Source organism: Brachyhypopomus gauderio, chromosome 1, assembly GCF_052324685.1.
Source record: "Brachyhypopomus gauderio isolate BG-103 chromosome 1, BGAUD_0.2, whole genome shotgun sequence".
NCBI classification, from domain to species: domain Eukaryota; kingdom Metazoa; phylum Chordata; class Actinopteri; order Gymnotiformes; family Hypopomidae; genus Brachyhypopomus; species Brachyhypopomus gauderio.
Window position 1 is genome coordinate 42,748,464 of NC_135211.1, and position 23,110 is coordinate 42,771,573.

The window sequence follows — 23,110 nt, forward strand, 5'->3', positions numbered from 1 at the left end:
TATATATATATATATATATATATATATATATATATATATATATATATATATATATATATATATATATATATGTGTGTTTATTATTCAGAGTTAATTTCATAGTTAAAATTAACAGTTAAAATGTATGGGTAAAATGTGAGGTGATGCAATATGTTATACGTTATATTATGCAAGTTCCGTAGCACTGTACTGCAGTTTGGTTGATTTTAGTTCCGATGGGCTGACTTCCCAGTTGGGGGACTAATTAAGGGACACCTGAGGGGGTGACCTTGTGCTCGCACGAGAGAGGAGTGTGTGCGTAGTTGCGCTACGAGTTTTCCCAGTACTGAGCTGTTCGGCTGGAAATAAAGAGAATTTCCTTTATTTGTAACCCAACTATTTTTCCTTCCCACACCTCAGAAAAGAGACTGGAATAAGTCAATTCACATTATAGGGTTACACTTGTATCAACGGTTCAGGCTGGTGGTGGTGGTGCAATGGTGTGGGGATATTTTTCTGGCACACTTTGGGTCCATTAGTACCAATTGAGCATCGTGTCAACGCCACAGCCTACCTGAGTATTGTTGCTGACCATGTCCATCTCTTTATGACCACAGTGTACCCATCTTCTGATGGCTACTTCCAGCAGGATAACACACCATGTCATAAAGCGCAAATCATCTCAGACTGGTTTCTTGAACATGACAATGAGTTCACTGTACTTGAACGGCCTACACATTCACCAGATCTCAGTCCAATAGATCACCTTTGGGATGTGGTGGAACGGGAGATTCACATCATGGATGTGCAGCCGACAAATCTGCAGCAACTATGTGATGTTATCATGTCAATATGGACCAGACTCTCTGAGGAATGTTTCCAGTACCTTGTTGAATCTGCCACGAAGGATTAAGGCAGTTCTGAAGGCAAAAGGGGGTCCAACCCAGTACTAGCAAGGTGTATCTGTTCAAGTGTATTAACTTATTATGAACTTATTTTATCATAAATATTTAATCATTTTAGAATAAGTGCATTTATTGGGAAGAAATGTGTTTGAACACTGATTTTGTTATGTAAGTAGTTATTGCATTATTTGGATTCAAATTATTTCCCACTTTAAAATGACACCTTAATAAAACCTTAGTTTTATTACTACCAACATAACATCCAATCATTATGAAACTATAGCTTAAATGCAACCTGAATGACAGCCTGATACGTTAAGCAAATATAATAGGTGGGACAAGACATATAGATAAACATGAACATTTTTGTGTCTAATATTTAGATACTATTTACTTTGTACTCGTGAATGTTGTGGGTGTGTCACATGATTCACGAGCCATAAGGAATAGTGTAAGATAATAGTGTAAGAGGAATAGAGTAAGATAATAATGCAACAGGGAACGACAGCAGAAATTTGTTTCAGTTGTTCAGGGTGATACTTTAATCCAGGGCTGGACTGGGACAAAAATTAGGCCCTGGCATTTTTGGCTTAGACCGGCCCCTCATAATTAGTGGAGCACAACCAACTTGTAATTTATGTATGTGGGGTATGACGTAGAAAAATAATAAAAAAATTACTGGTTAAAGTCATTGGATTCAATCTTAGCATTATTATATCACAATCACTTTTATGATTTTATTGAAATCATCTCTAATATGTATTTTCTGAATATCTCTGATCATGGGCGTGGTAGTGGGGGGGAAAGTGGACCTGACTACCCAGGGCCCGAGTAGGGTGAGGGGCCATTTTGCTCATGTGCCTCGTTTACTGGCATTTATAGGGGCCCACTGACATTGAGAGTGTCCAGGGCCCAGAATTTGCTTCAACGATCCTGTCTCTGATAAAACAGCTCAATTCTAATTCTTCAGGTTAAAGGTGCTCCCTCCTTTAAACAGCTATAACATATATTTGTATCTTGCTACAAACAAAGCTGCTTCATGAATTCATGCAACGCAAACATGTCTTAAAAGCATTTGACACCGTTTTACTCTTATTCAGTGTGGGCATATATTTTTTTACACTTACTGTAGTCATGCTTAAATTGCAAAGCTTTTTTTTATCAAATATGTAAATAAAAATAAATTTATCATTTATACATTTTAAAATATTAGCATAGAGCAAATATTAGCAAATTCAAACTACTATGCAGCCTTTCAGCACACCTTTAACCTAAATATCTAAAATGCTATGATAGCCTAAAATGGACACTTGCTGCTCATCCAACACTTCTCAGTCTTGACCATTTGCTATTTTATCAGAGAAAAAATATTTTATCAGTATGCAAATTAACTAATTAATACTGATACTAATCAATCGCCATTGCTCATCATTCTCATGTAATAAAGTCCCTGTGTTATCCTAACGTTACTACCTGCTTAAGTACTACACTTTCCCTCTCAGTCTGTCCCTCGGTTTCTCTTTCACACACCTGCATCTCTGGCTGCTGCTCTCCCTGTCTGCTGCTGCTGTCTTCACCTACAGAGGACGCGGAGGCTACAGCAGCGAACATGTCTGTGATTTTTACACATTTTGTAGCATCTACATTGAGACTCTTCAATTTCTTCACGTGTAACTTCTCCTCACCCCCTTTCTGCCGCTTCTGTTACTCCATGCTGCCTCTCCTTTAACAACGCGCTCAACACTGAACGTAGCGGGAGTTACAGTGGACCACGCAGAGAAAGGGTGGGGCCACTTTCGTCCTATATCCTGATTGGTTCAGTCCACTGTCTATGTTGAAGATGCGCCAATGGACCGCCCCCTCTAAATTGTGGGCCGGTCTCGAAGGAAAAAAGGGAATGAAAAAAAAAACTCCATCGGCCCCTGAGGACTGTCGGCCCACCGGGCAAATGCCCGGTATGCCAGATTACCAGTCCAGGCCTGCTTGAATCAAAATATTCAGAACAATCAAGGTATTACAATCACTTTTGATTGAATTATTAAATATTCAGAACAATCAAGGTATTACAATCACTTTTGATTGACTATTGCAAGCTGAGCGGATGGACAGTAATAATTTTCATTAAAAACGTTTGGCTACTTTTGTTAATCCTTATTTATCAATCACTTATTTATTTTTTTACTGTACATATATACGGTATACATTTATAGATTTACAGTACAATCTATCAAGGAATTATAGCTCGCCGTACCGACACATACGTATTGAGCATCTGCTAAATGTACATTTTTAATATTCTTTACATTCATTTAATAGACGAACTAGAGTTCAATTCAATTCAATTCAATTCAATTTATTTATAAAGCACATTTAAAACCGCAGCGGACCAAAGTGCTGTACAGCAGATTAGCAGATAAAATACAAGCAAAATACAATACAGATTAAACAAGTTAAAAGAGATTGAATAGTAAAAAGAATAGATAAATAAAACATTATTAGGTTAGTTAACATTATAGGCCAAAGAAAAAAGGTAGGTCTCACGTAGGGCAACGCCCCCTCTCGTAGCTGTCACTCTGGGTTCCCTCATGTCCGTGTTCCCTGCCTGTTTGTCCCACCCTGCTTGTTTGTTGCCACGCCCCAGTGTCATTGTTATCACCTGTTCCTTGTTTCGGTTCTATGTATATAAGTCCCGTCATTCTCCAGTCGTGTCATCCGTGATTTTGTCTACTTCGTGCCTTGTGCTTTGTCAGACCTGTTCATCGTGAGTATTGTTTCCGCTGCCAGTATTCCTGCCTGTTCCGTGTTTCCCCCATCGTGTTAGTACTCTGTCCGATTATGTCTGTTCGCGTTTCATGTCTGGACTGCCTGCCCGTTGTGACCCATGCCAGCTATTTCGACTCTGTCCAAGGAATTTCCTTGAATAAATCTCGCTCTCCTCAGCGTTTGTGTTCGCCTCCCTGTTCTGCGCTACGTAGAACGTTACAGTAGGTTTTAAGGTGGGCGTTGAATTCGCTTATTCCTGTTATACTCCTAATATCCAGGGGTAACGAATTCCACAGTCTGGGAGCAGCAACAGAAAAGGCCCGGTCCCCTTTCTGTTTCAGACGAGACTGTGGAACATTCAATAATGATTTACCAGTAGACCGAAGTGACCTTTGGGGCTGGTAAGGGAGCAACACATCGCTTAAATATACCGGTGCCATGCCATGGAGGGCTTTAAAAAGGAGTTGTCCCAAAGCCTTTGTGCTGGACTCCTGATGTTTGTGCAGTGGGGAATTTTTATTATAATATTCAATATTTAAAAAGCTGTTTTCAATTCTCAATATTGATGCCCGTGGTCCTATTTCACAGACCATTTAGCAATTAATTATAACCTTTGTATAAACTTTAATGGGAAAACTCAGTTTACATGCTACTGTGAAACAGAACCCCCGCGTTCCGCCATGTTTGAAAAGCTGGTGGGGTGGGCGTGGCTTGGTCTCAGAAGCGGTTTCAGAGTGAAAGCCAGCTATAGCCCTGATGTTACTGTGTGTTCCATCACACTAATACCGGAAGTACGGCACAGTGGTTTGTGTCCCGGTACACACAGCAGAACAGCGGCTCGTGTCCCGGTACACACGGCAGAAATAAATGTATTCTAAAGAGTGTTTTGTAAGAGGCTTATTCATAAAATATATTTATATTTTTTATGAGAAACGCAAATAAATATCACATTGTAAGTTGCACAGTGTTCTGTCCAAGTATTTTATTGTCAATAAATTATCAGCTTGACATCACGACCATTATGCTCTGCGAGCAAATAAGAGGAGAAAGAAAGCATGAGTTTACGGCACAGTTAACTGAGTTTATCACATGACTACGGATTAGTTAATCAAGGGGTTTAGTGATCATGTCAGGTAAATTACGGATAGTCTAACATTGCTAATTCACTTTTTTACTATTTACATAACATTTGTATAATTATTTGACTGTACTGACAATGTTTATCGGGAAAACAGAGGCAAAAGTACCAAATTTACATCATTGACAGAGCTAAATAACAAAGCGCACGGTTCACAGTGTCTGTACTGCAAGAAGACAACGGTATATTCGGAGAGACATCTGTCATCTAAACATTTGAGATTTGCCATATTATACACATAAAAATGAAGGTAAGCATTGCATTGAAATATCATTTTAATAAAGTTGTATTGTTTGTTATGACAGTTGCAGGCTCGCCAATAATGCATCCAAAACAGTTTCACATTTACCATTGTCTAAATCTGATTAGCTTTTGAGCTAATAGAATTAAGGTGACCTTTTATTTGGAGTGGTCCTTTTTGGGTTAAATAAACACAACAGACTCTCAGTAATACAACAACATATCATTAATGTAGCATCATCAGAACTTTGAGCACATCATGCAGAGATTTTCAACAGTGTAAACAATTCATGATTGTCACGGTGAGGCGGCCCCCTACCGGCCGCCTCCGTCCACAGCGGCTGTTGTTGTTGTTTTGTGATGTCATGTGCGTCCCTCAGGTGGGCAGAGCCCGTGATCCGTCTCACCTGAGGGTCCTTTGTTTGCCTATATATGTCTTGTCTTTGTACCAGTTGACCGCTGGTCATTATATCCTTAATTTGGATCTTTTGCACGGGTTTTGGTTTGCACACTTTCTATTAAACCATCCTTTTTCCCTGAGACTTGGCGTGATCGCTTCCTTTTCAGTTGCTCACCCCGCCCATCACAGAATGACCAGCCACCCTTCGGAAGCCGCCAGTCTCTTTTTCTTTCTCCGTTCGTGGTCATGTCTCGTTTGTCTGCGTGGTGTTTTGTGAAGAGTTCCGCCGTGCTTTTGTGTTGTGTTTGTGGCACGGCGAGGACCAGGGCTGTCTGCCCTGGGAAAACTCTTCGTGTCTGTTGTTTGTTTGTTTGTTTGAAGAGCTCCGCCGTGTTTGTGGTGCGGCGAGGACCAGGGCGTTTTCCCTGGAAAGGCTCTTCATGTCTTGTGTGGGTTAAAACGTGTGTACATGTCGACGGGCGTGTGGATCAGTGTGCGTGCTCGTTGTGTTTATTGTTACATGTTTTATGTGTGACGCATTTTATGTGGGGAGCGACTGCGACTCTGAGCGGCGCGTCACTGTGTGTTTATGTCGAGTGCGCATGTGTAGGTCCCGTCTGTCTGTTTGCACACCGTTTTTGTTTGTTTGCCTAGTATTAGTGTGTGCGTTTTGTCCTAGCGTGTTGTCAACTGTTACATGTAATTCCGCGCATGCTCCTCCCCTTAAATGTGTGTTTGGGGGTGGGGGGGGGGGGGGGGGGGCGGCTGTGGTCCTGTGCCACTGGGTATGGCATGGAGGGCTTCTCAGGCGCGTTTGTTTTATGTTGGTGTGTGTGTGTGTTTTCTGTGCAGGTGCTTCTTCCTGGCGGTGTCTCTGGACCTTGTGGGGGTCTCCACCTGGCAGGAGCCCCCTTGTGTTGTGGGGTGACCAGAGCCCGGTCATGAAGAGCCCCTCCCTAGAGGGCTGGGGCCCCCGGATGTTTGGGGACCATGGGGCTCCGGTCTGAAGCTCCTGCTGGAGATGGAGATCCTCCCTCCTGCCCGGGGTGACCAGGAGGCCCTTGGGGCTGTTCCCCAGCCCGCGTCGGGGGTGCTCTGGGCCTCGGTCTCTGGCGCACCTGGGTTGGGTGGAGGAGTCCACCTTGCGATGAGAGGCCCCGGGAGGGGTTGGCTCCCCAGGAGGCTGGGGTGACCCCTAGCAGAAGGCAGGGGTCAGCTCTGGGAGGAGGTAGGTCCAGGAGGAGAAGTAGCCACGCCTCGGGGAGGTAACCTGCACACACACACACACACACACTAAGGACGATGAAGGAGTCGTAGCTCCTCGTCCGCACACCCTTGGGGCTCTCTGGCTAAACGCCGGTTAGGGCGTGAGGGCCCTGTGACCGACCGGCGTGGTTTTGTGTTGTGAACGGCCCGGTCGGTCCAGGGTCCCACCCAGGGAGGTGAGCTGAGTAATGTGTGTTTTATGTTCCAGCTCCCGGACTGCAGGAGGTGTGTTCCTGCTTGTCCCTGCTTTCCTGCCCCTTCGTGTTTTGTGTGCAGCCGCTGTGTGCCACACACCCAGTAGAGGGGAGTGCGGCTTGGTGGGGGGGGTCTGTCACGGTGAGGCGGCCCCCTACCGGCGGCTGTTGTTGTTGTTTTGTGACGTCATGTGCGTCCCTCAGGTGGGCGGAGCCCGTGATCCGTCTCACCTGAGGGTCATTTGTTTGCCTATATATGTCTTGTCTTTGTACCAGTTGACCGCTGGTCATTATATCCTTAATTTGGATCTTTTGCACGGGTTTTGGTTTGCACACTTTCTATTAAACCATCCTTTTTCCCTGAGACTTGGCGTGATCGCTTCCTTTTCAGTTGCTCACTCCGCCCGTCACAATGATAATCTAATAAGTTCAGTTTTTCACATAATTTGGGGCATGAAAGTTCATATTTGTAGATTTTTTTTGTGATTGAGATTAGATGTTGAATAATGTTAGGTTTTGCTTATTGGAAATAACATTAAGTCGACTTCAACAATACCTCTACTTAATATAAGTAATGTATTAAAATACATCTTCAGGACATTTATTCCAGTTGCTTCACTACCGCTACTTCGCTCAAGCCTTGTTGATGTGGTACTAATAATTTATTAAGAGCTTATTAATCATCCACAAATGATCACTCAAAATCAGAGGTTATGGTACTAGGCAAGTCAACATTCATATTTCTAAAAGTAGATGAGAGACCTTTTAAGAGAATATTTAAACTTGAACTATTACACATTGACATTTATTTCTGTTATTGTAAATCTAGAAGGATTCATAGCATGTAAGAGTTTAAATAGCGTTCGAGAGGTTTGATAATGTTTGTAAAAGTGTATAATAGTAAATGTGAGAAAATGTGTTATTGAGTGTAAGAGGCTTAATAGTGTGAGGGAATGGACAGTGTATGATACAAGGAAGTTCAAATGTTGTGGCATAAAGGGCCTCTCATGTAATAGCCTAATAGATTAGTGTTAAAATATGCTTTCTTTTCAGAGAAATTTACAATACCATGCATGTGTGCAGAGGTCAAGGATTCTATAAGAATCACTGGCATTGTTCCCAGTGTGGGAAAATTATTCTTAAATGTGCAAACTTTGATGTTCATTTAAATTCTCATGGTAAGTATATAACACATTTCCTTTTAAAACATGTTACTTACTGCTGACCTAAAAATACTGAGCAATGATAACTATTATATTAGATACAGTTAATTAAACATTTCATACAACTTTCAGGCTGTTTAACCAAAAAAGCAGAAAAAACAGGTGAGTTTCCTGCTGTGAGTATAACACTGTTCAAGATGATTGTTTCTGACCAAATAATATCAATGATAGTGTCAGGGCTGGTCCCAGGGCGGCCCCTCCGGTTGCCACCAGGAGGAGCCCGCGAGTCAGACCTCAGACAAATCAGCGGTAATGGCTTTCACCTGTCATCCCGTCTTTATAAGGATGACAGACGCAGTGCCTCACCGCTGAGTTGTCTGCTTCATGTCGTCAACCTCACGCCATTTCTCTGTTGTCTCTGCTCGGTGTCTCGCCACCCTGCCTCTTGTTCGTTTCAGTTGTTTTGTTTGTATTCCTGTCCATTCGAGTACTTACCTCCTGCGCCGCTCCCTGGCCTCTCTCAAGTTTTCCTCCCGCTGTTATTCTTCCTGTCCGTTTGGTTTTGGTTTTGGGAAGGGTTTTTTGTTCCTCGCGGCGTTTGCCAGCTAGCCAGCTACCTTCCCTGGCGTCCTTGTTTTTTCCTTTTGGTTTTCTGTGTGTTGAGTTATTCCGCGATTGTTCTCTGTTTTCCCCCGTTCCTCGCGTTGAGTATTCCGCGATTGTTTTCTGTTTTCCCCCGTTACACGCGTCGAGTTTCTCCGCGATTACTTTCAGTTTCTCCCTCTACGTCAGCACTGAATACCCAGCGCGCCGAGTCTTTGTTCCCTCGCGCTCGTGCGATTATTCAGTGTATGGACAAGGCGCTTGGGTTCGCCATCATAAAACAACCGCGGGAGATTCCGTCCCCTACATCTCCCGTTCTGACAGAACAACTCAGCCCAATCATGAACCCAGCCGAGTCTCACGACATAGAGCGAATGAAACTCGCATTAACCGTACAAGGGCAGGCTATAGGCAAACAAGATCAAATGCTGCAACACGTACTAGAACAGCTACAAAACGTTACGGTGGCCCTGCAGAACGTTAGCCAACCCCCAGCTGCTCCTGTCAGCTCGCCGCTTGCTGTGCCCTCAGCCACGCCTGCTCACTATGAGCCTGCTCTCCCTTCACCTGCACGTTTTGCAGGCGGATCCGGTGAATGTCGTGGTTTTTTGTTGCAATGTGCCCTGATATTTGAACAGCAGCCACTAAGGTTTCCCACAGAGAAAGCCAAGGTAGCCTACGTCCTCACATTGCTCTCTGGCAAGGCTTTGGCCTGGGCTACGCCAGTATGGGAGAACCAACCCGACGTGTGCTCGAGTTTCGAACGGTTCTCCCAAGCCTTGAGGAGCACGTTCTACCACCCTGCATCCGGTGGCCAAGCAGGGTCAAGGCTGTTGAAATTACGCCAGGGCAAGAGTACGGTGGCCGAGCACTCCATTGAATTCCGTACTTTGGCCGCGGAGAGCGGTTGGGAGGCCCAAGCCCTTACAGCGGCTTATCTAGAAGGGTTAGATGAGGGTCTCAAAGATGAGCTAGCCCTCCGGGACCTACCCACTGATCTGGATGCGTTTATTGAGCTTACGGTCAGGCTCGACAACAGGTTACGTGAGCATAGAACCAGACGTTGCTCCCAGACTGGATTCTCCGCCACCGCTCAGGCTAGCTCCCTCACATCCAAGGCAGATTGGGTTAGCGAGGCCCCTAGGGAGCAACCTATGCAGATAGGGCACACTCGCCTGTCAAGAGAGGAGAGGCAGGCACGCATACAAGAGGGCCGGTGTTTATACTGTGGTAAAGGGAGCCACAGACGCGACTGCTGCCCCGACCTACAAGGCAAAAGGGCAGACCCGCCGATAGCTGGGGAGACTCCGGCGGGTCTCTCTGGTACTCCTCACTCCGAGGCCCTAACCCTCCACGTCACCCTCTCGTGGCGTGGAGGTCCTGAACACAGGCTCCTTGTGCTAGTTGACTCGGGGGCAGCCGGCAATTTCATTGATGCCTCCTTAGCGGCTTCTCTCGGGATCCCACTCATTACCCTCGATACGCCCCTCACTGTGGCTGCTGTCGACGGAAGGGCCCTTATGTCAGGGAGTGTGAGCAGCCAGACTATCCCCCTTGACATGAGAATAGGGGGACACAGCGAACACATAACACTGTACGTTATCAGTGCCCCTAAGTTAGGCCTTATTCTCGGTCTGCCCTGGCTCCAGCGCCATAACCCAGACATCGACTGGCTGCATCTGTCGGTCAAACAGTGGGGCCCCCTGTGTAGGACCACCTGTCTGGTGACCGCTAGTCCTACAGTCGGCAAAGGCCCTGCCGAACAGCTAGACCTTACTCCCGTTCCTGCTGAGTACCACGACTTGCAAGAGGTCTTCAGCAAACAAAAAGCCGGGTTCTTGCCCCCACACAGACCCTTTGACATCGCTATCGACCTCTTACCTGGTACGAGTCCTCCCAGGGGTCGTCTGTTTTCTCTTGCTCCGCCTGAACGCAAGGCCATGGATGAGTACATCCAGGAGTCCTTAGCTGCAGGGCTCATACGGCCATCTACCTCTCCCGCGGGTGCGGGATTTTTCTTTGTGGGGAAAAAGGATGGAGGTTTACGGCCGTGCATAGACTACCGGGGGCTCAACAAGATCACCGTCAAAGACAGGCACCCTTTGCCCCTCATGCCATCGGCCTTCGAAGCACTGCAGCAGGCTACCGTGTTCACCAAGCTGGACTTGCGCAGTGCTTACAACCTCATTAGAGTGCGTGAGGGTGACGAATGGAAGACTGCTTTTATTACTCCTTCAGGTCACTACGAGTACCTAGTGATGCCGTTTGGGCTCATGAATGCCCCAGCTGTCTTCCAAAGGTACATCAACGGGGTGCTAAGGGAGACCTTGGACCGCTATGCGTTTATATACCTGGACGACATACTAATATACAGCCAGTCGCTCAGGGAACACGTCGGGCACGTCAGGAGGATTCTCCAGTTGTTGCTGGAGAACCACCTGTATGTTAAATTGGAGAAATCGTTGTTTCACATGGAAGAGGTCTCGTTCCTTGGTTTCCGTGTTTCCAAGGGCAAATTGGCCATGGAACCGGCTAAAACCAGAGCAGTGGCCTCCTGGCCGGTGCCCACATCGGTCAGGCAGGTTCAGCGCTTCTTGGGGTTTGCCAACTTCTACTGCCGGTTCATCAAGGATTACGATTCTGTGGCAGCCCCCCTATCTGCGCTCACCAGCAAGACCCTTAGGGGTTTCAATTGGACCCCTCAGGCCCAGGCCGCGTTCGACGACCTCAAAGGAAGGTTTGTTTCTGCCCCCGTGCTTCGTATGCCGGATCCCGACCTCCCCTTTGTTGTGGAGGTCGATGCCTCTGAAGTGGGAGTGGGGGCCATCCTGTCCCAACGGTCGGGGAGCCCTCCTAAACTCCACCCCTGCGCCTCTACTCCCACCGTCTTACTCCGCCCGAGCGCAACTACGACGTGGGCGATAAGGAGCTCCTGACTGTCAAATTGGCCCTTGAGGAGTGGAGGCATTGGCTGGAGGGTGCCAAACACCCTTTTGTGGTCTGGACAGACCACAAGAACTTGGCATACCTCCAGCAGGCCAAACGGCTTAATCCTAGGCAGGCAAGGTGGTCGCTCTTCTTTGAGCGGTTCGAGTTCACCTTGTCGTATCGGCCCGGGTCCAAGAACACTAAGCCCGATGCCCTCTCTCGCATATGGGAACCGCCCTCCGTTCCCTCAGGCCCAGGGACTGTGATTCCCCCTGCCAAGATCGTAACTCCTGTCCAGTGGGACATTGAGGCCACCGTTAAACGGGCCTTGACAAGGGATCCAGATCCTGGGGGAGGGCCAGTGGGGCGGCTCTACGTTCCGGCCCGGGTGCGTGCAGGTCATGAAGTGGGCTCATGCCTCACCATTTGCCGCCCACCCAGGTGCTCGGCGCACCCTTGAACTACTCAAGCGTCGTTTTTGGTGGCCCAACATGGACCGATCTGTTGGCAGTTTTGTGGCTGCTTGCGCGGTGTGCGCTCAGGGAAAGACCCCTCATACCAAGCCCACAGGGCTGCTCCACCCGCTTCCGGTTCCTTCTCGTCCATGGTCGCACATCTCCATGGACTTCGTGACCGGGTTGCCCCCTTCTCGGGGCAACACGGCTATACTGGTCATTGTGGACCGCTTTTCTAAATCTGCTAAGTTTATAGCACTGCCTAAGCTCCCCTCTGCTCGCCAAACGGCCTCCGTCTTCCTGCAACACATTGTGCGTGCTCATGGCTTCCCTGTGGACGTGGTTTCCGACCGTGGGCCACAGTTCACGAGCCGTTTTTGGGGCGCTTTTCTTAAACTCCTGGGTGCCAGGGCCAGCCTCTCCTCTGGGTTTCACCCCCAGAGCAACGGCCAGACGGAGCGGGTGAATCAGGACCTTGAGCAGATGCTCCGATGCCTGGCCTCCTCCAATCCAGCCTCCTGGTCCGACCAGCTCATGTGGGCGGAGTATGCCCACAACACCCTCTGGCACTCGTCCTTGGGCATGTCGCCCTTCGAGTGCCTTTACGGCTATGCTCCGCCCATGTTCGCTGATCAGGAGGGGGATGTGGCGGTGCCTAAAGCCAGAGCCCTGGTTCGCCGCTGCAGGTCCACCTGGCGGCGGGCCCGCAGGGCCCTGCTTAAGGCCTCGGCTGGCCACAAGCGCTGTGCTGACAGGCATCGCCTTCCGGCCTTGTCTTTTCGTCCTGGACAACGGGTGTGGCTGTCGTCCAGGGACCTGCCGGTTCGTGGTGGGACCCGGAAGCTGGCGCCACGCTTTCTGGGCCCCTTTAAGGTTGAGCGGCGGGTCAATCCGGTGTCTTACCGCCTGTCCCTTCCTTCGTCCCTCCGGGTGCACCCCGTGTTCCACGCCTCGCAGCTTCGGCCGGTTCTGTGCCGCCTTCCCCGCGCTGCAACGCCGCCTGCCCCCCATACAGTCGGTGGGGGTCCGGCCTACACCGTCCGCCGGTTGTTGGACGTCCGTCAGGTTCGGGGCCGGGAGCAATTCTTGGTTGATTGGCAGGGGTGCGGTCCGGCTGACCGCTCCTGGGTTCCGGCCAGCCGGGTCCTGGACCAGACCCTGATCCGGAACTTTCGCCGGGACAGGGCTGTCGCCCTGGGCCCGCAGGGTCTCGGGCCTAGAGGGGGGGGCTCTGTCAGGGCTGGTCCCAGGGCGGCCCCTCCGGTTGCCACCAGGAGGAGCCCGCGAGTCAGACCTCAGACAAATCAGCGGTAATGGCTTTCACCTGTCATCCCATCTTTATAAGGATGACAGACGCAGTGCCTCACCGCTGAGTTGTCTGCTTCATGTCGTCAACCTCACGCCATTTCTCTGTTGTCTCTGCTCGGTGTCTCGCCACCCTGCCTCTTGTTCGTTTCAGTTGTTTTGTTTGTATTCCTGTCCATTCGAGTACTTACCTCCTGCGCCGCTCCCTGGCCTCTCTCAAGTTTTCCTCCCGCTGTTATTCTTCCTGTCCGTTTGGTTTTGGTTTTGGGAAGGGTTTTTTGTTCCTCGCGGCGTTTGCCAGCTAGCCAGCTACCTTCCCTGGCGTCCTTGTTTTTTCCTTTTGGTTTTCTGTGTGTTGAGTTATTCCGCGATTGTTCTCTGTTTTCCCCCGTTCCTCGCGTTGAGTATTCCGCGATTGTTTTCTGTTTTCCCCCGTTACACGCGTCGAGTTTCTCCGCGATTACTTTCAGTTTCTCCCTCTACGTCAGCACTGAATACCCAGCGCGCCGAGTCTTTGTTCCCTCGCGCTCGTGCGATTATTCAGTGTATGGACAAGGCGCTTGGGTTCGCCATCATAAAACAACCGCGGGAGATTCCGTCCCCTACATCTCCCGTTCTGACAGATAGTGTTTTATCACTCCATAGAACACCTGTCCCATTGTTCATTCACCAATGCTAAAGCATTACTATGGCTTCACTTTTTTGCTATGTGACATACTTCCCTTTAATTAATCCATTATGTGTGATTTATTCTCTGTTAGAACCATCAGAACAAAAGTCAAAAGTCAAAGCAACAAGAACAGACCATACATGAAGAATCTAAGAGTACACTGAAATGTCAAACATGCCATGTCACATTTGCAAGTGAATACAATTTCAGACGGCATCAAAATGTAATCCATGCAAGTGTGACAGAACCCATATTTTGCATTGATGAAGAGAGGGGGATCTTCTTTACTGCCAAGGACAAAACTGGAGTTCGTGTTCCCATCCATGTCATGAAATCCATAAAAAATCAAGTAATTGCTTGTGAAACTGATATGACAATTGTAAGCAGTACATGGATATGACAGAAAGAAGTGGAAGGCCAGGCAGAGAATGTCTTCATCTCTGCAGAGTTCAGACAGCAGCTGTTCATACTCCTCCAGCTGCACTTAAGGAAGATTGCCTTCAAAACATGATGGATAAAGGCTTGAAATTAAACAATCATGCCTGCAAAGAAAGATCATGTTGTGTCTATCCTGTGTTTAATGGTGACTTTGGATTTTCAAAAAGGTATGTGCACTTTTCTGTGTACACAGGAGAAAGTGACAATTGGTGCAGATTTGGTACACTGTAAAAACGAAAAAGTTGAGAAAACTCAAAATTTCAAGGCAACTTACTGCACTCGATTTTTGAGTTTTGATCCCAACTCAAACTCTTAAGTTTTTAAGAAATTCACTCAGTTGAGCCAACTTATTATTTCTTGTTCCAATTATTTATTTTTCACAGGTATATAAACTTCAGATTTTAAGTATTGCCTACAAATAATTCCAAATGATTCAAGTTATGCTAACTTACTATATCTTGTTCAGATAATTTATCTTGCCCATGTATATGAACCTCAAAATGTAAGTTTTACATACCTAGAGTTCCAATTTTTTTTAAGTTGTGCCAACCTATTATATTGTGGCGTGGTCCATTCTTATCAAGAACAGAGGCTTTATTCTCACCTCGCAAGAAAATTAGCACTCACAGGCACAATTATATTAAACTCAAGGCCTCGAGTAGCTTGGCCTTGCACATGAAACACAGGGGGAGGTCATGAAGACGGCAACGTTACACATACATGGAGGGGGAACTCAGATAATGCACATGTACATTAAAAAATGGACCGGGGTGACTTGACTAATAATACACAATTAATAATCATTAATAACACTATACGGACATAAACACCACATAATATGCATAACAGGGCTGGAGCCGCAAGGGCTCATGGGTAATGACGTCACACTCTGGCTCCCCCCATTGGCCCGACGCTACAATATCTTGAATTAATGAATGAATAATGTTATTTCACATGTACATAAATCTCTAAATTCAATAATAAGAATAGCTAACCGAAGTTGGGTCATATAAGACAAATGACAAAACACATTTGGACGTTAATATTCAGTTCAGAGTAGCGTAGGTCACTGCTTGCCGCAGGTGAAATCGATTTCAAAATGAAATCACAAACCCCGCCCCGTTCTCAACTAAGGAGTCAAATTGAGCATGCGCAGAGGAGTTGGCCTGGCCTTAACTAGGGTTCAACTACAATTTGTATATTTTGACAATGCAGGTTGTAAAGTCAGATCAACTTTTAACAAGAAACTCAAGTAAGCTGGTCCAATTACTTTGTTATAGTTTATAGTGCAATTAATTATTTTTGGCTCAGCTAAACTAAAAATCATAGTAAGGCGAGCAATTTTAAGTTCTGTTTTTTACAGTGTAGAACCCGGGTCACTTTTGATACTGGAATTGGTCAATGGAGTTGCCGGTGCAAAGGCACAAGTAATCCCTCCCGATGTGTTCATCGTTACTTGTGCGACTTTCCAAGAACACCAAGACTTGCTTATGTACTTTGATGATACTGACAGTGATATGAAGTGGATGAGCAATATGAGACAACTTCAAAAGAAACTAAAGGGCATCTAGACTCATAAGACATTAGCATAAAAGGATTCCTGAAGAGCTTTCTGGGGATTTCTGTGTGGTTAGGGAGGTACCCAAGAAGTTTGAAACACTTGAAACCATCTGTCCTTACTGCCCTGGACCTACTCCACCTGAGCTCTCACCTCCTAAACTGTTTACCAAAGAAGCAGTTGTGTATGGACTTTGTTCTGTCACCAAAGGTTTGTATGATTAGATGTAATTGTGGTTATTTGTAAGTTTTCACAATGTAACTAGTATTATATGACAACTTTGGCAAAACCACCGTCTTTTTAGCAATCCATGTGTATGTTAAGGAATGCCCAGTCTGCAAAACAGCAGTTAGATTTCAGGAGTATACATCTGGATTTCACAATTATAACAACAAAGTCTTCCTGACCACCCAGCTCTGTCTTACCTTAACAGCTGCACTCAAGGTAGGAGAGCAATGTAACTAGAGAATACTGTGTATTTTGTTTTTAGTTAGTTTGTCCTTTAAAATGATGCAATTTACTTCTAATTTACAGAACCACACAGCGATTGGCCGGGCCCTTTCAATCATGGAAGATTTAAGCGGCTGCAGAGTCCCTCATGACCCAATAAGAAAAGCCTTTTTCCATTTCTCTGCACTGAGGGATTACAAATATGGTTTCTTTTCTTATCTTTTGTCATATATTAACAGTACTCTAACACTGCCCTGCTAAATGTTTTGTTTAACTGCTAATGATTTTATGTCTACTACCACTGCAGGTGACTAGTGATACTGCGCATGCATGAAGGTTTTAACCGGTACCAAGGAGAGCTATCTTTGTCTACTTCAGGCGTCATTGTTTGAAGATTATAAAAGGCAGTTTTTGTTTGTTTGTATGGTTTTTTCCATTCCTCTTCTTTATCATATTATTATTTGACATAATTTGAAAATGCCTGTATAAAGTTCATTTATTCACAACACTTTATTTTTTGTCTTATTTTACTGTACTTGTGATGCTGCAGACACAAGCTGATGCTGGCCCGCCTGAGGCCCACCACCTGAAGCCCACCGCCTGCACCGAGGGGACTGAGGCTGCTTGGCCGGGGAACAGGAGCCTTGACTGTTGCTGTGGAACTGTGGAACCACCCTGCGACCACGGACTTGTGCTAACGGGCCGCCCAATGGAGGATGGGTTCCCTTTTGAGTCTTGGTCCTCCCGAGGTTTCTTCCTAATCCCCACCCTATAGGGAGTTTTTCCTCGCCACTGTCGCCTTTGGCTTGCTCATTAGGGATCTGGACCCATACGATTGTAAAGCTGCTTTGTGACAACGTGTGTTGTGAAAAGCGCTATATAAATAAATTTGACTTTGACTTTGACTTTGACATGAGCAGGAGACAAGGGTGGTAGCGGGCCGTATTTATTATCCATAGTGGGATGCGCTATAAGTGCGAAAACCAAAACCTGGAGGTACAAAACAGGATTACTGATTTAGACAGTTAACTTAAACTCATTCAAGTTCAGGGTTGTCCTAAAGGAATGTTCCTCAGCTCATTGCACAACCATAACTTGAGGTTTAAATTATCTAGTTAAACTGAGAAATCACCTATACTGAGCTATATTGTTAGCTAATAACCTCTTCTTCCTTGAGCTAAAAGGTGAGCAGAGCAGGTGAAAACACAAGAATATACGGTACAGAAGGTGACCTACAGGGCAAAGTACAACAGCTTGTCCATTATCCATGTCTCTTTAAAAGATCGTCATAAACACAGTGTGTATGTCCCATAAATAAAACAAAACAATTTTTTATAACATTGACCATATGCCGATGTTCTGCTGTGTGTACCGGGACACGAGCCGCTGTTCTGCTGTGTGTACCGGGACACGAGCCGCTGTGCCATTCTTCCGTTATTAGTGTGACAGAACACAGAGGGACGGCACAGTAACATCTGGGCTACAACTCCTACTGTTCAGAGCTCTGTTTCAGTCCGGAATAAGTGACCAATGGAGATTGCAGAGGAACGCCTTCATCTAAGACCCTCCCACACGTCAGAAGCAAAAAACGAAGCAGAAGCAAAGAGAGATTCCAGAAGCAAAAGACCTTACTGGGAAAATCCAAAAAAACAAAAACAATGGAACCAAAAACTTGTCAAAATGCAAACGAAAATAAGTTTCAAATAACCAATTATATTTTAAAAATATACTTCTGATATATATTTTTCGGTTTTGCATTCATAACATATACTTTCTACTCTTGATGCTAAGAATTTTTCATGCAGATTTACTTTTGCTTCTGTGGAACTTTTGAAACAAAAATCACTCCATAGAAACTGCACTGCATACTACTACGACGACCAGTATGCAGTATCCAGTATATATTGAGTGCAGTATGCAGTATCTAGTATGTAGTATGCTATTTCGAATACAGCCCCGATCTCTGCAGCAAGTGACCTCCCCAGTATTGCGCAAGACAAGCCACGTTACACATTGTATCATTCTTTAAGGACCTTTGCTGCTAAACTTAAGTACACACAGAAAAATTTAGATAATCTTCCATCGTCCTGAAGCTTCCCAAAGTTTGTTAGATGTTTATAAGATGAAAATACAATTAAAACGTATTTTAAGAAGCCGTGTTTTCCTTGTTATCTGAGACGTTTGGGTGGGCGTGTGTAGTTAGGAGAATGTGCCCCAACAACCAGCTACTGAAATGAGATCCTCTCAATGCTATTTAATCTTGGCATCAGACTCCGAGCACGAGAACGTCGGGTCAGACTAGTTCAGATTGTTCTTGATTCGGAACTTATAACAAAAAGGGAATTTTGAGCTTTCGTTGCAGCTGTCATTATGGGCACGAGCACTTCTCATGAGTTGGACGATGTCTCTACCGCGGGGTTATTCAGATTAGCTCAGTCAGTTGATATGATGCCCGATATTGGCATAGACGCCACTTTAATAAAGTATTCAGGAACGGATTCAGCAGCAGTATTACGTGAGTACTCCAACCATCTACGCATCCTCAGCACTGCCAATGGCTACGTGGACAAACTGGGTTCTACTTTGATCAGCTACAGTGGCGCAGTTAACTCCGTGGGATTAGCGGCTCTGGTCATCTCCTTCATGCTGGACCTGGCGATGCGTCCTGCAGCGACGGACAGCGGCGACACCCTGAACATGTTACGGCGCGTGTTTGCGGAGGAGAAGGCGTCGGACGTGAGAGACTCTATGCACGAGTATATGAAACGACTCGGGATGCATTTGCGCGATCCGGTGAAGGCGCTAGAAGACACCGAACGTCTTGAGAAACAGTTAAGCGGCCAGCTGACCCGTCTCAGGAACTCCATGTTGCACGACAACCAGATGAGCTCGCGCTCCATGAAGCACTGGGTGAACGGCGCAGCGTTCCACTCTCAGATGCTCGTGCACGCGGCCCGACTGAAGACGACCAGCACCAACTCGGACTTTGATGTTTACCTGAACTCTGTTAGGGCTGCGGTTGACATGTACCGAAACGATCTACGAGATCTGTTAAATAAGTACAAGGACTACAAACGGTCTACGATATTGATGGATGAACCTCTCCGTTATTCTTGTGTTAAATATGGATGTAAAGATGTGAAATGCGAAATGAAAGATGATGAGACTAAAACGTCTCTGAATTTTCTTTATTATATAAATTTCTGGGAGTTTACGCCTAATTGTTATGGCTTGTTCACTGACTATGTCAACTACATGTTTACTGATTGGAACCAGATCAAAGAGCTGAACGAGTATTTCACCAACCTTAAGGACAACACGAGGGAGCTCATAAAACAACATGATACTTTCAACGTGTGAAAGCTGAACACGTGTAGGGAGCAGGTAAAACAGTAACTGTAAAGTAAAACTGAGTTGTAAACATTAAAGTGGAAGTGTGTGTAACAGCAGTGTTAAATGTGTGTAGAGATATGTGAAGTAAAAGATGGAGTGTTTGTAGGACTGATCTAGGTAGATTTGTGTGGTGCTGTATGGTGAGTGTGTTGTACTAGCAGACTATAAAATCCTTGTGATTATGTAATATTGTGAATCATAGACAGCTCAAAGCACATGAATAATAATCATTCCATCATTTGCATAAAAACATGTTCTCATATCTCAAGGTCCAACTCTCAGACTACACTGAACTGATGGAGGTCTAACAGAGACATGAGACCAAGTGGAAGCTCCTTCAATACACTGGGCACTGGAGAAGAGTCACTTACATTCACTGTCTGCCTGTATCCTGTTTATGCCTCTATTTCATATGCGCTTGTATTCCATATGTACCCGTATTCCATACGGGCCTGTATTCAATATGGGCCTGTGTTCCATATGGGGCTGTGTTCCGTATGGGCCTATATTCCATATGGGCCTGTATTCCATATGGGCCTGTATTCCGTATGTATTTGTATTCCATATGGGACTGTGTTCATAAAGAAAATAATTAAAACTAACTTTACTTTTATTCGCTTGATTTGATTTACTTATTAAGCCATTTTATGTGATTAGTGAGAAATAATTGAATATTGAAATAATAAAAATATACTGCTTGATAACTTTATATCTTCTGAATCACACTTTCTGTCAATAAATGTGTTTATTTCACTTATTTCAAAATGATTAGCACAGTTAACACAGCCATCCGTGTTAGAGGAGTGCAGTGTGTCTGCCTAGATAAGTGTGGGTATCTTGTGTATACATTAAATACTTAGGAGTGCTACTCAACAGGAACGCAGAACATCAGATGATTTGAAGTAAAGCAAATGATTGTCATTTATTCTGATATTGATCATCAGAGCCGGAGTGGCTAATCGGGAGATTCGGGAGGATTCCCGATGGGCCGGCTCATGTCAGTCTCTAGTTTGGGCCGATTGGGAGGGAAAAATAATTTTGGGCCGGATTTGGGCATGAAACTCCCGGGCTGAAAAAGTGTCCCACTCCGGCCCTGTTGATCATTATACTTTTTGCATGATTGGTCATTTTTATACTTTATTTGCACGATTGGTCATAATTATCTTCATGCATTTATTAAAATAAGTTTGTTTAGAATTATTTCTTTATATGTGTTTGTGTGGTTTCTCATGCAGAAAATGTAGTTTCAGGTGTGAAGAATATAGCACGAAAATTTTACTTGAGCTAAACTCTTTTAAATTGTAATTTTCGAACACATTTCAAAGTTTATAGTAGCAGTGTGGTATTATGTTAAAGGCTTTGAGGACAAGGTTAGGTTTGTGGATGAAAGAACGTAGATTTGTGAGTAACGTTTGTGATATTGAGATGAATGCCATCATCTACCAAGCCTTGATCTGTGACGTATTTACACTTGTAATCATGAAGCAAGCCGAAATTTTAGAAGCGAGCAAAAAAACTGAAACGTGCGCTGAAAACAGAGAAGTGAGCGCACTTAACTGTTCAATTCTTGTTTCTCTGCGCTCGCTGTCACTGTTTTTGCGTGCTCGGTCTTACTTGCTCGATTTAACCTTATCATTGCGCTCTCATATTAAAGACAGTAATCTCACTCCATATGAGCCCGCCCTCAAAGTTCCAAAAACGCCCCTTTTCAAAACTCGTGGAAAAGAAGAGACGAAGTAAATGTGATTGTCGCGCGAGCACCACCATAATATCGAGAAGGAAAAAAAACACTCGAGCGTGAACAAAAACGGTTGAACACAAATGAACACGGAATTCGGCTTTCTGTGCTCGCGACTGTCACATTTACGCTCGCCAGTTGCATGTTTACGCTCGCGAGTCTTGTTGCAGAAGAGAGTAGCGATGTAGCCTATATCTTCACCACTAAGCTGGATTCGATACACATCTCCATACACTGCCACCGATGCGATATAACTGCGATACTCTGAAACCCCTTGTCGATATGATGCGATACAAATCACTCCTGTTCACGATATGATGCGATTCAAAAATGATTGGTAACGATATGACTTATTATATGAGGATTCGGTTTGATAAGTGATCATTCAATACAGTTAGTTGACGTTTGAGGATGTATTGGCCTAACCCATCAGTTTTCTTAACTCAATAGCACAATTCTACTTTACTCTCTATTAACATAGTGAATATTATGATCTGCAACACTACTGTCTGCTAGACTTACGAGGGGGTAGCGGCCACAGAGATGTCCACACCGTGCTGTCTTTTCATGTGTGTTGCCAGGTTCGTTGTGCTACTAACGTATTTAGCCCCACGGCATTGTTTGCAGATTGCGTGTGTCTTGTCAAGTTGACCACATCGCTTAAAAACCCGAAATAGTGCCAAATAGTTTGATTTGTGTGTCTTTTTTGGTGCATTAAATATCTTTGTCGTTGCTAATGCTCTCGTTTCCCTCCATCATTGTTGTGTACGTCTGCGTGTTTGCGTCAGAAATCAATTAAAAATATATATATGTTGCCTCTGAAAATGTTAGAATAAGGAATAGATACTGGAAAACAAAATACCCAATTTAATCATGGTATTTGCCGATGCAAAAAGGCTAGGGGAGATGCATCGTGAATTCGCCCGCAAATTAAACCCGATGCACGTTGAATCTACCGGTGCAGTCGAATCGCAGACATGTGTACCGATTCACCGATGTGAATCGGTGAATCTCCACATCCCTAGAAGAGAGACATTAAAAGAATCTCTGCACATACTGCACAAAAGTGTTACAGACAAATCTTTATGTGGTTATGTATACACAAACCTAACACTTGTCCCAAATACACAGAACTCCATTACACCACTGTACACAATGGTATGCATAATCTTTTTTTCACACTTGAATTTAGTTCGAGCAATATTTTCATGTAGGCTATCAGTCAACAATCTAAAAATATTTTTGGACACTGCCACAAATATTTGATTAGATTTCTGCATGAAATATGGACACTGCATGACACACAATAATGTTATTAAAATCAAACTTTTAATAAAACAATTAGAGATCAATCAAGTTAGAGATCAATTTAAAGATACATTACAATGTGGCATTACAAAACACATTATACTCTCCCTTGACTTTATGGATAAGAATAATAATGAACAAATCATGCAAAAAAAGTGTAATAACGATTAACCATGAAAATAATAATTAAGCAATCACTTTCAAATCATGCATTCA

At 44.9% G+C, this 23,110-nt stretch overlaps 1 protein-coding gene and 1 long non-coding RNA gene across 2 annotated transcripts; both read left to right on the forward strand.

Moving 5' to 3' along the window:
* Positions 1-7,075: 7,075 nt before the first annotated feature.
* LOC143527557 (uncharacterized) lies at positions 7,076-14,526 on the forward strand. Its single transcript, XR_013134169.1, has 3 exons — positions 7,076-8,063; positions 8,181-8,210; positions 14,101-14,526. It is a non-coding gene; the product is annotated as an uncharacterized LOC143527557 (long non-coding RNA).
* A 4,105-nt stretch (positions 14,527-18,631) lies between these two features.
* Positions 18,632-20,461, forward strand: LOC143521268 (uncharacterized). The gene is made up of 2 exons (XM_077013953.1): positions 18,632-19,839; positions 20,118-20,461. Exon 1 carries the CDS (start codon positions 18,826-18,828, stop codon positions 19,813-19,815), a length of 990 nt encoding a protein of 329 aa, XP_076870068.1. The 5' UTR covers positions 18,632-18,825; the 3' UTR covers positions 19,816-19,839; positions 20,118-20,461.
* The last annotated feature ends 2,649 nt before the right edge of the window (positions 20,462-23,110 follow it).

What these genes read in the sequence shown, in the direction of transcription:
- LOC143521268 (XM_077013953.1), top strand. Translation starts at nt 18,826, where the DNA reads ATGGGCACGAGCACTTCTCATGAGTTGGACGATGTCTCTACCGCGGGG.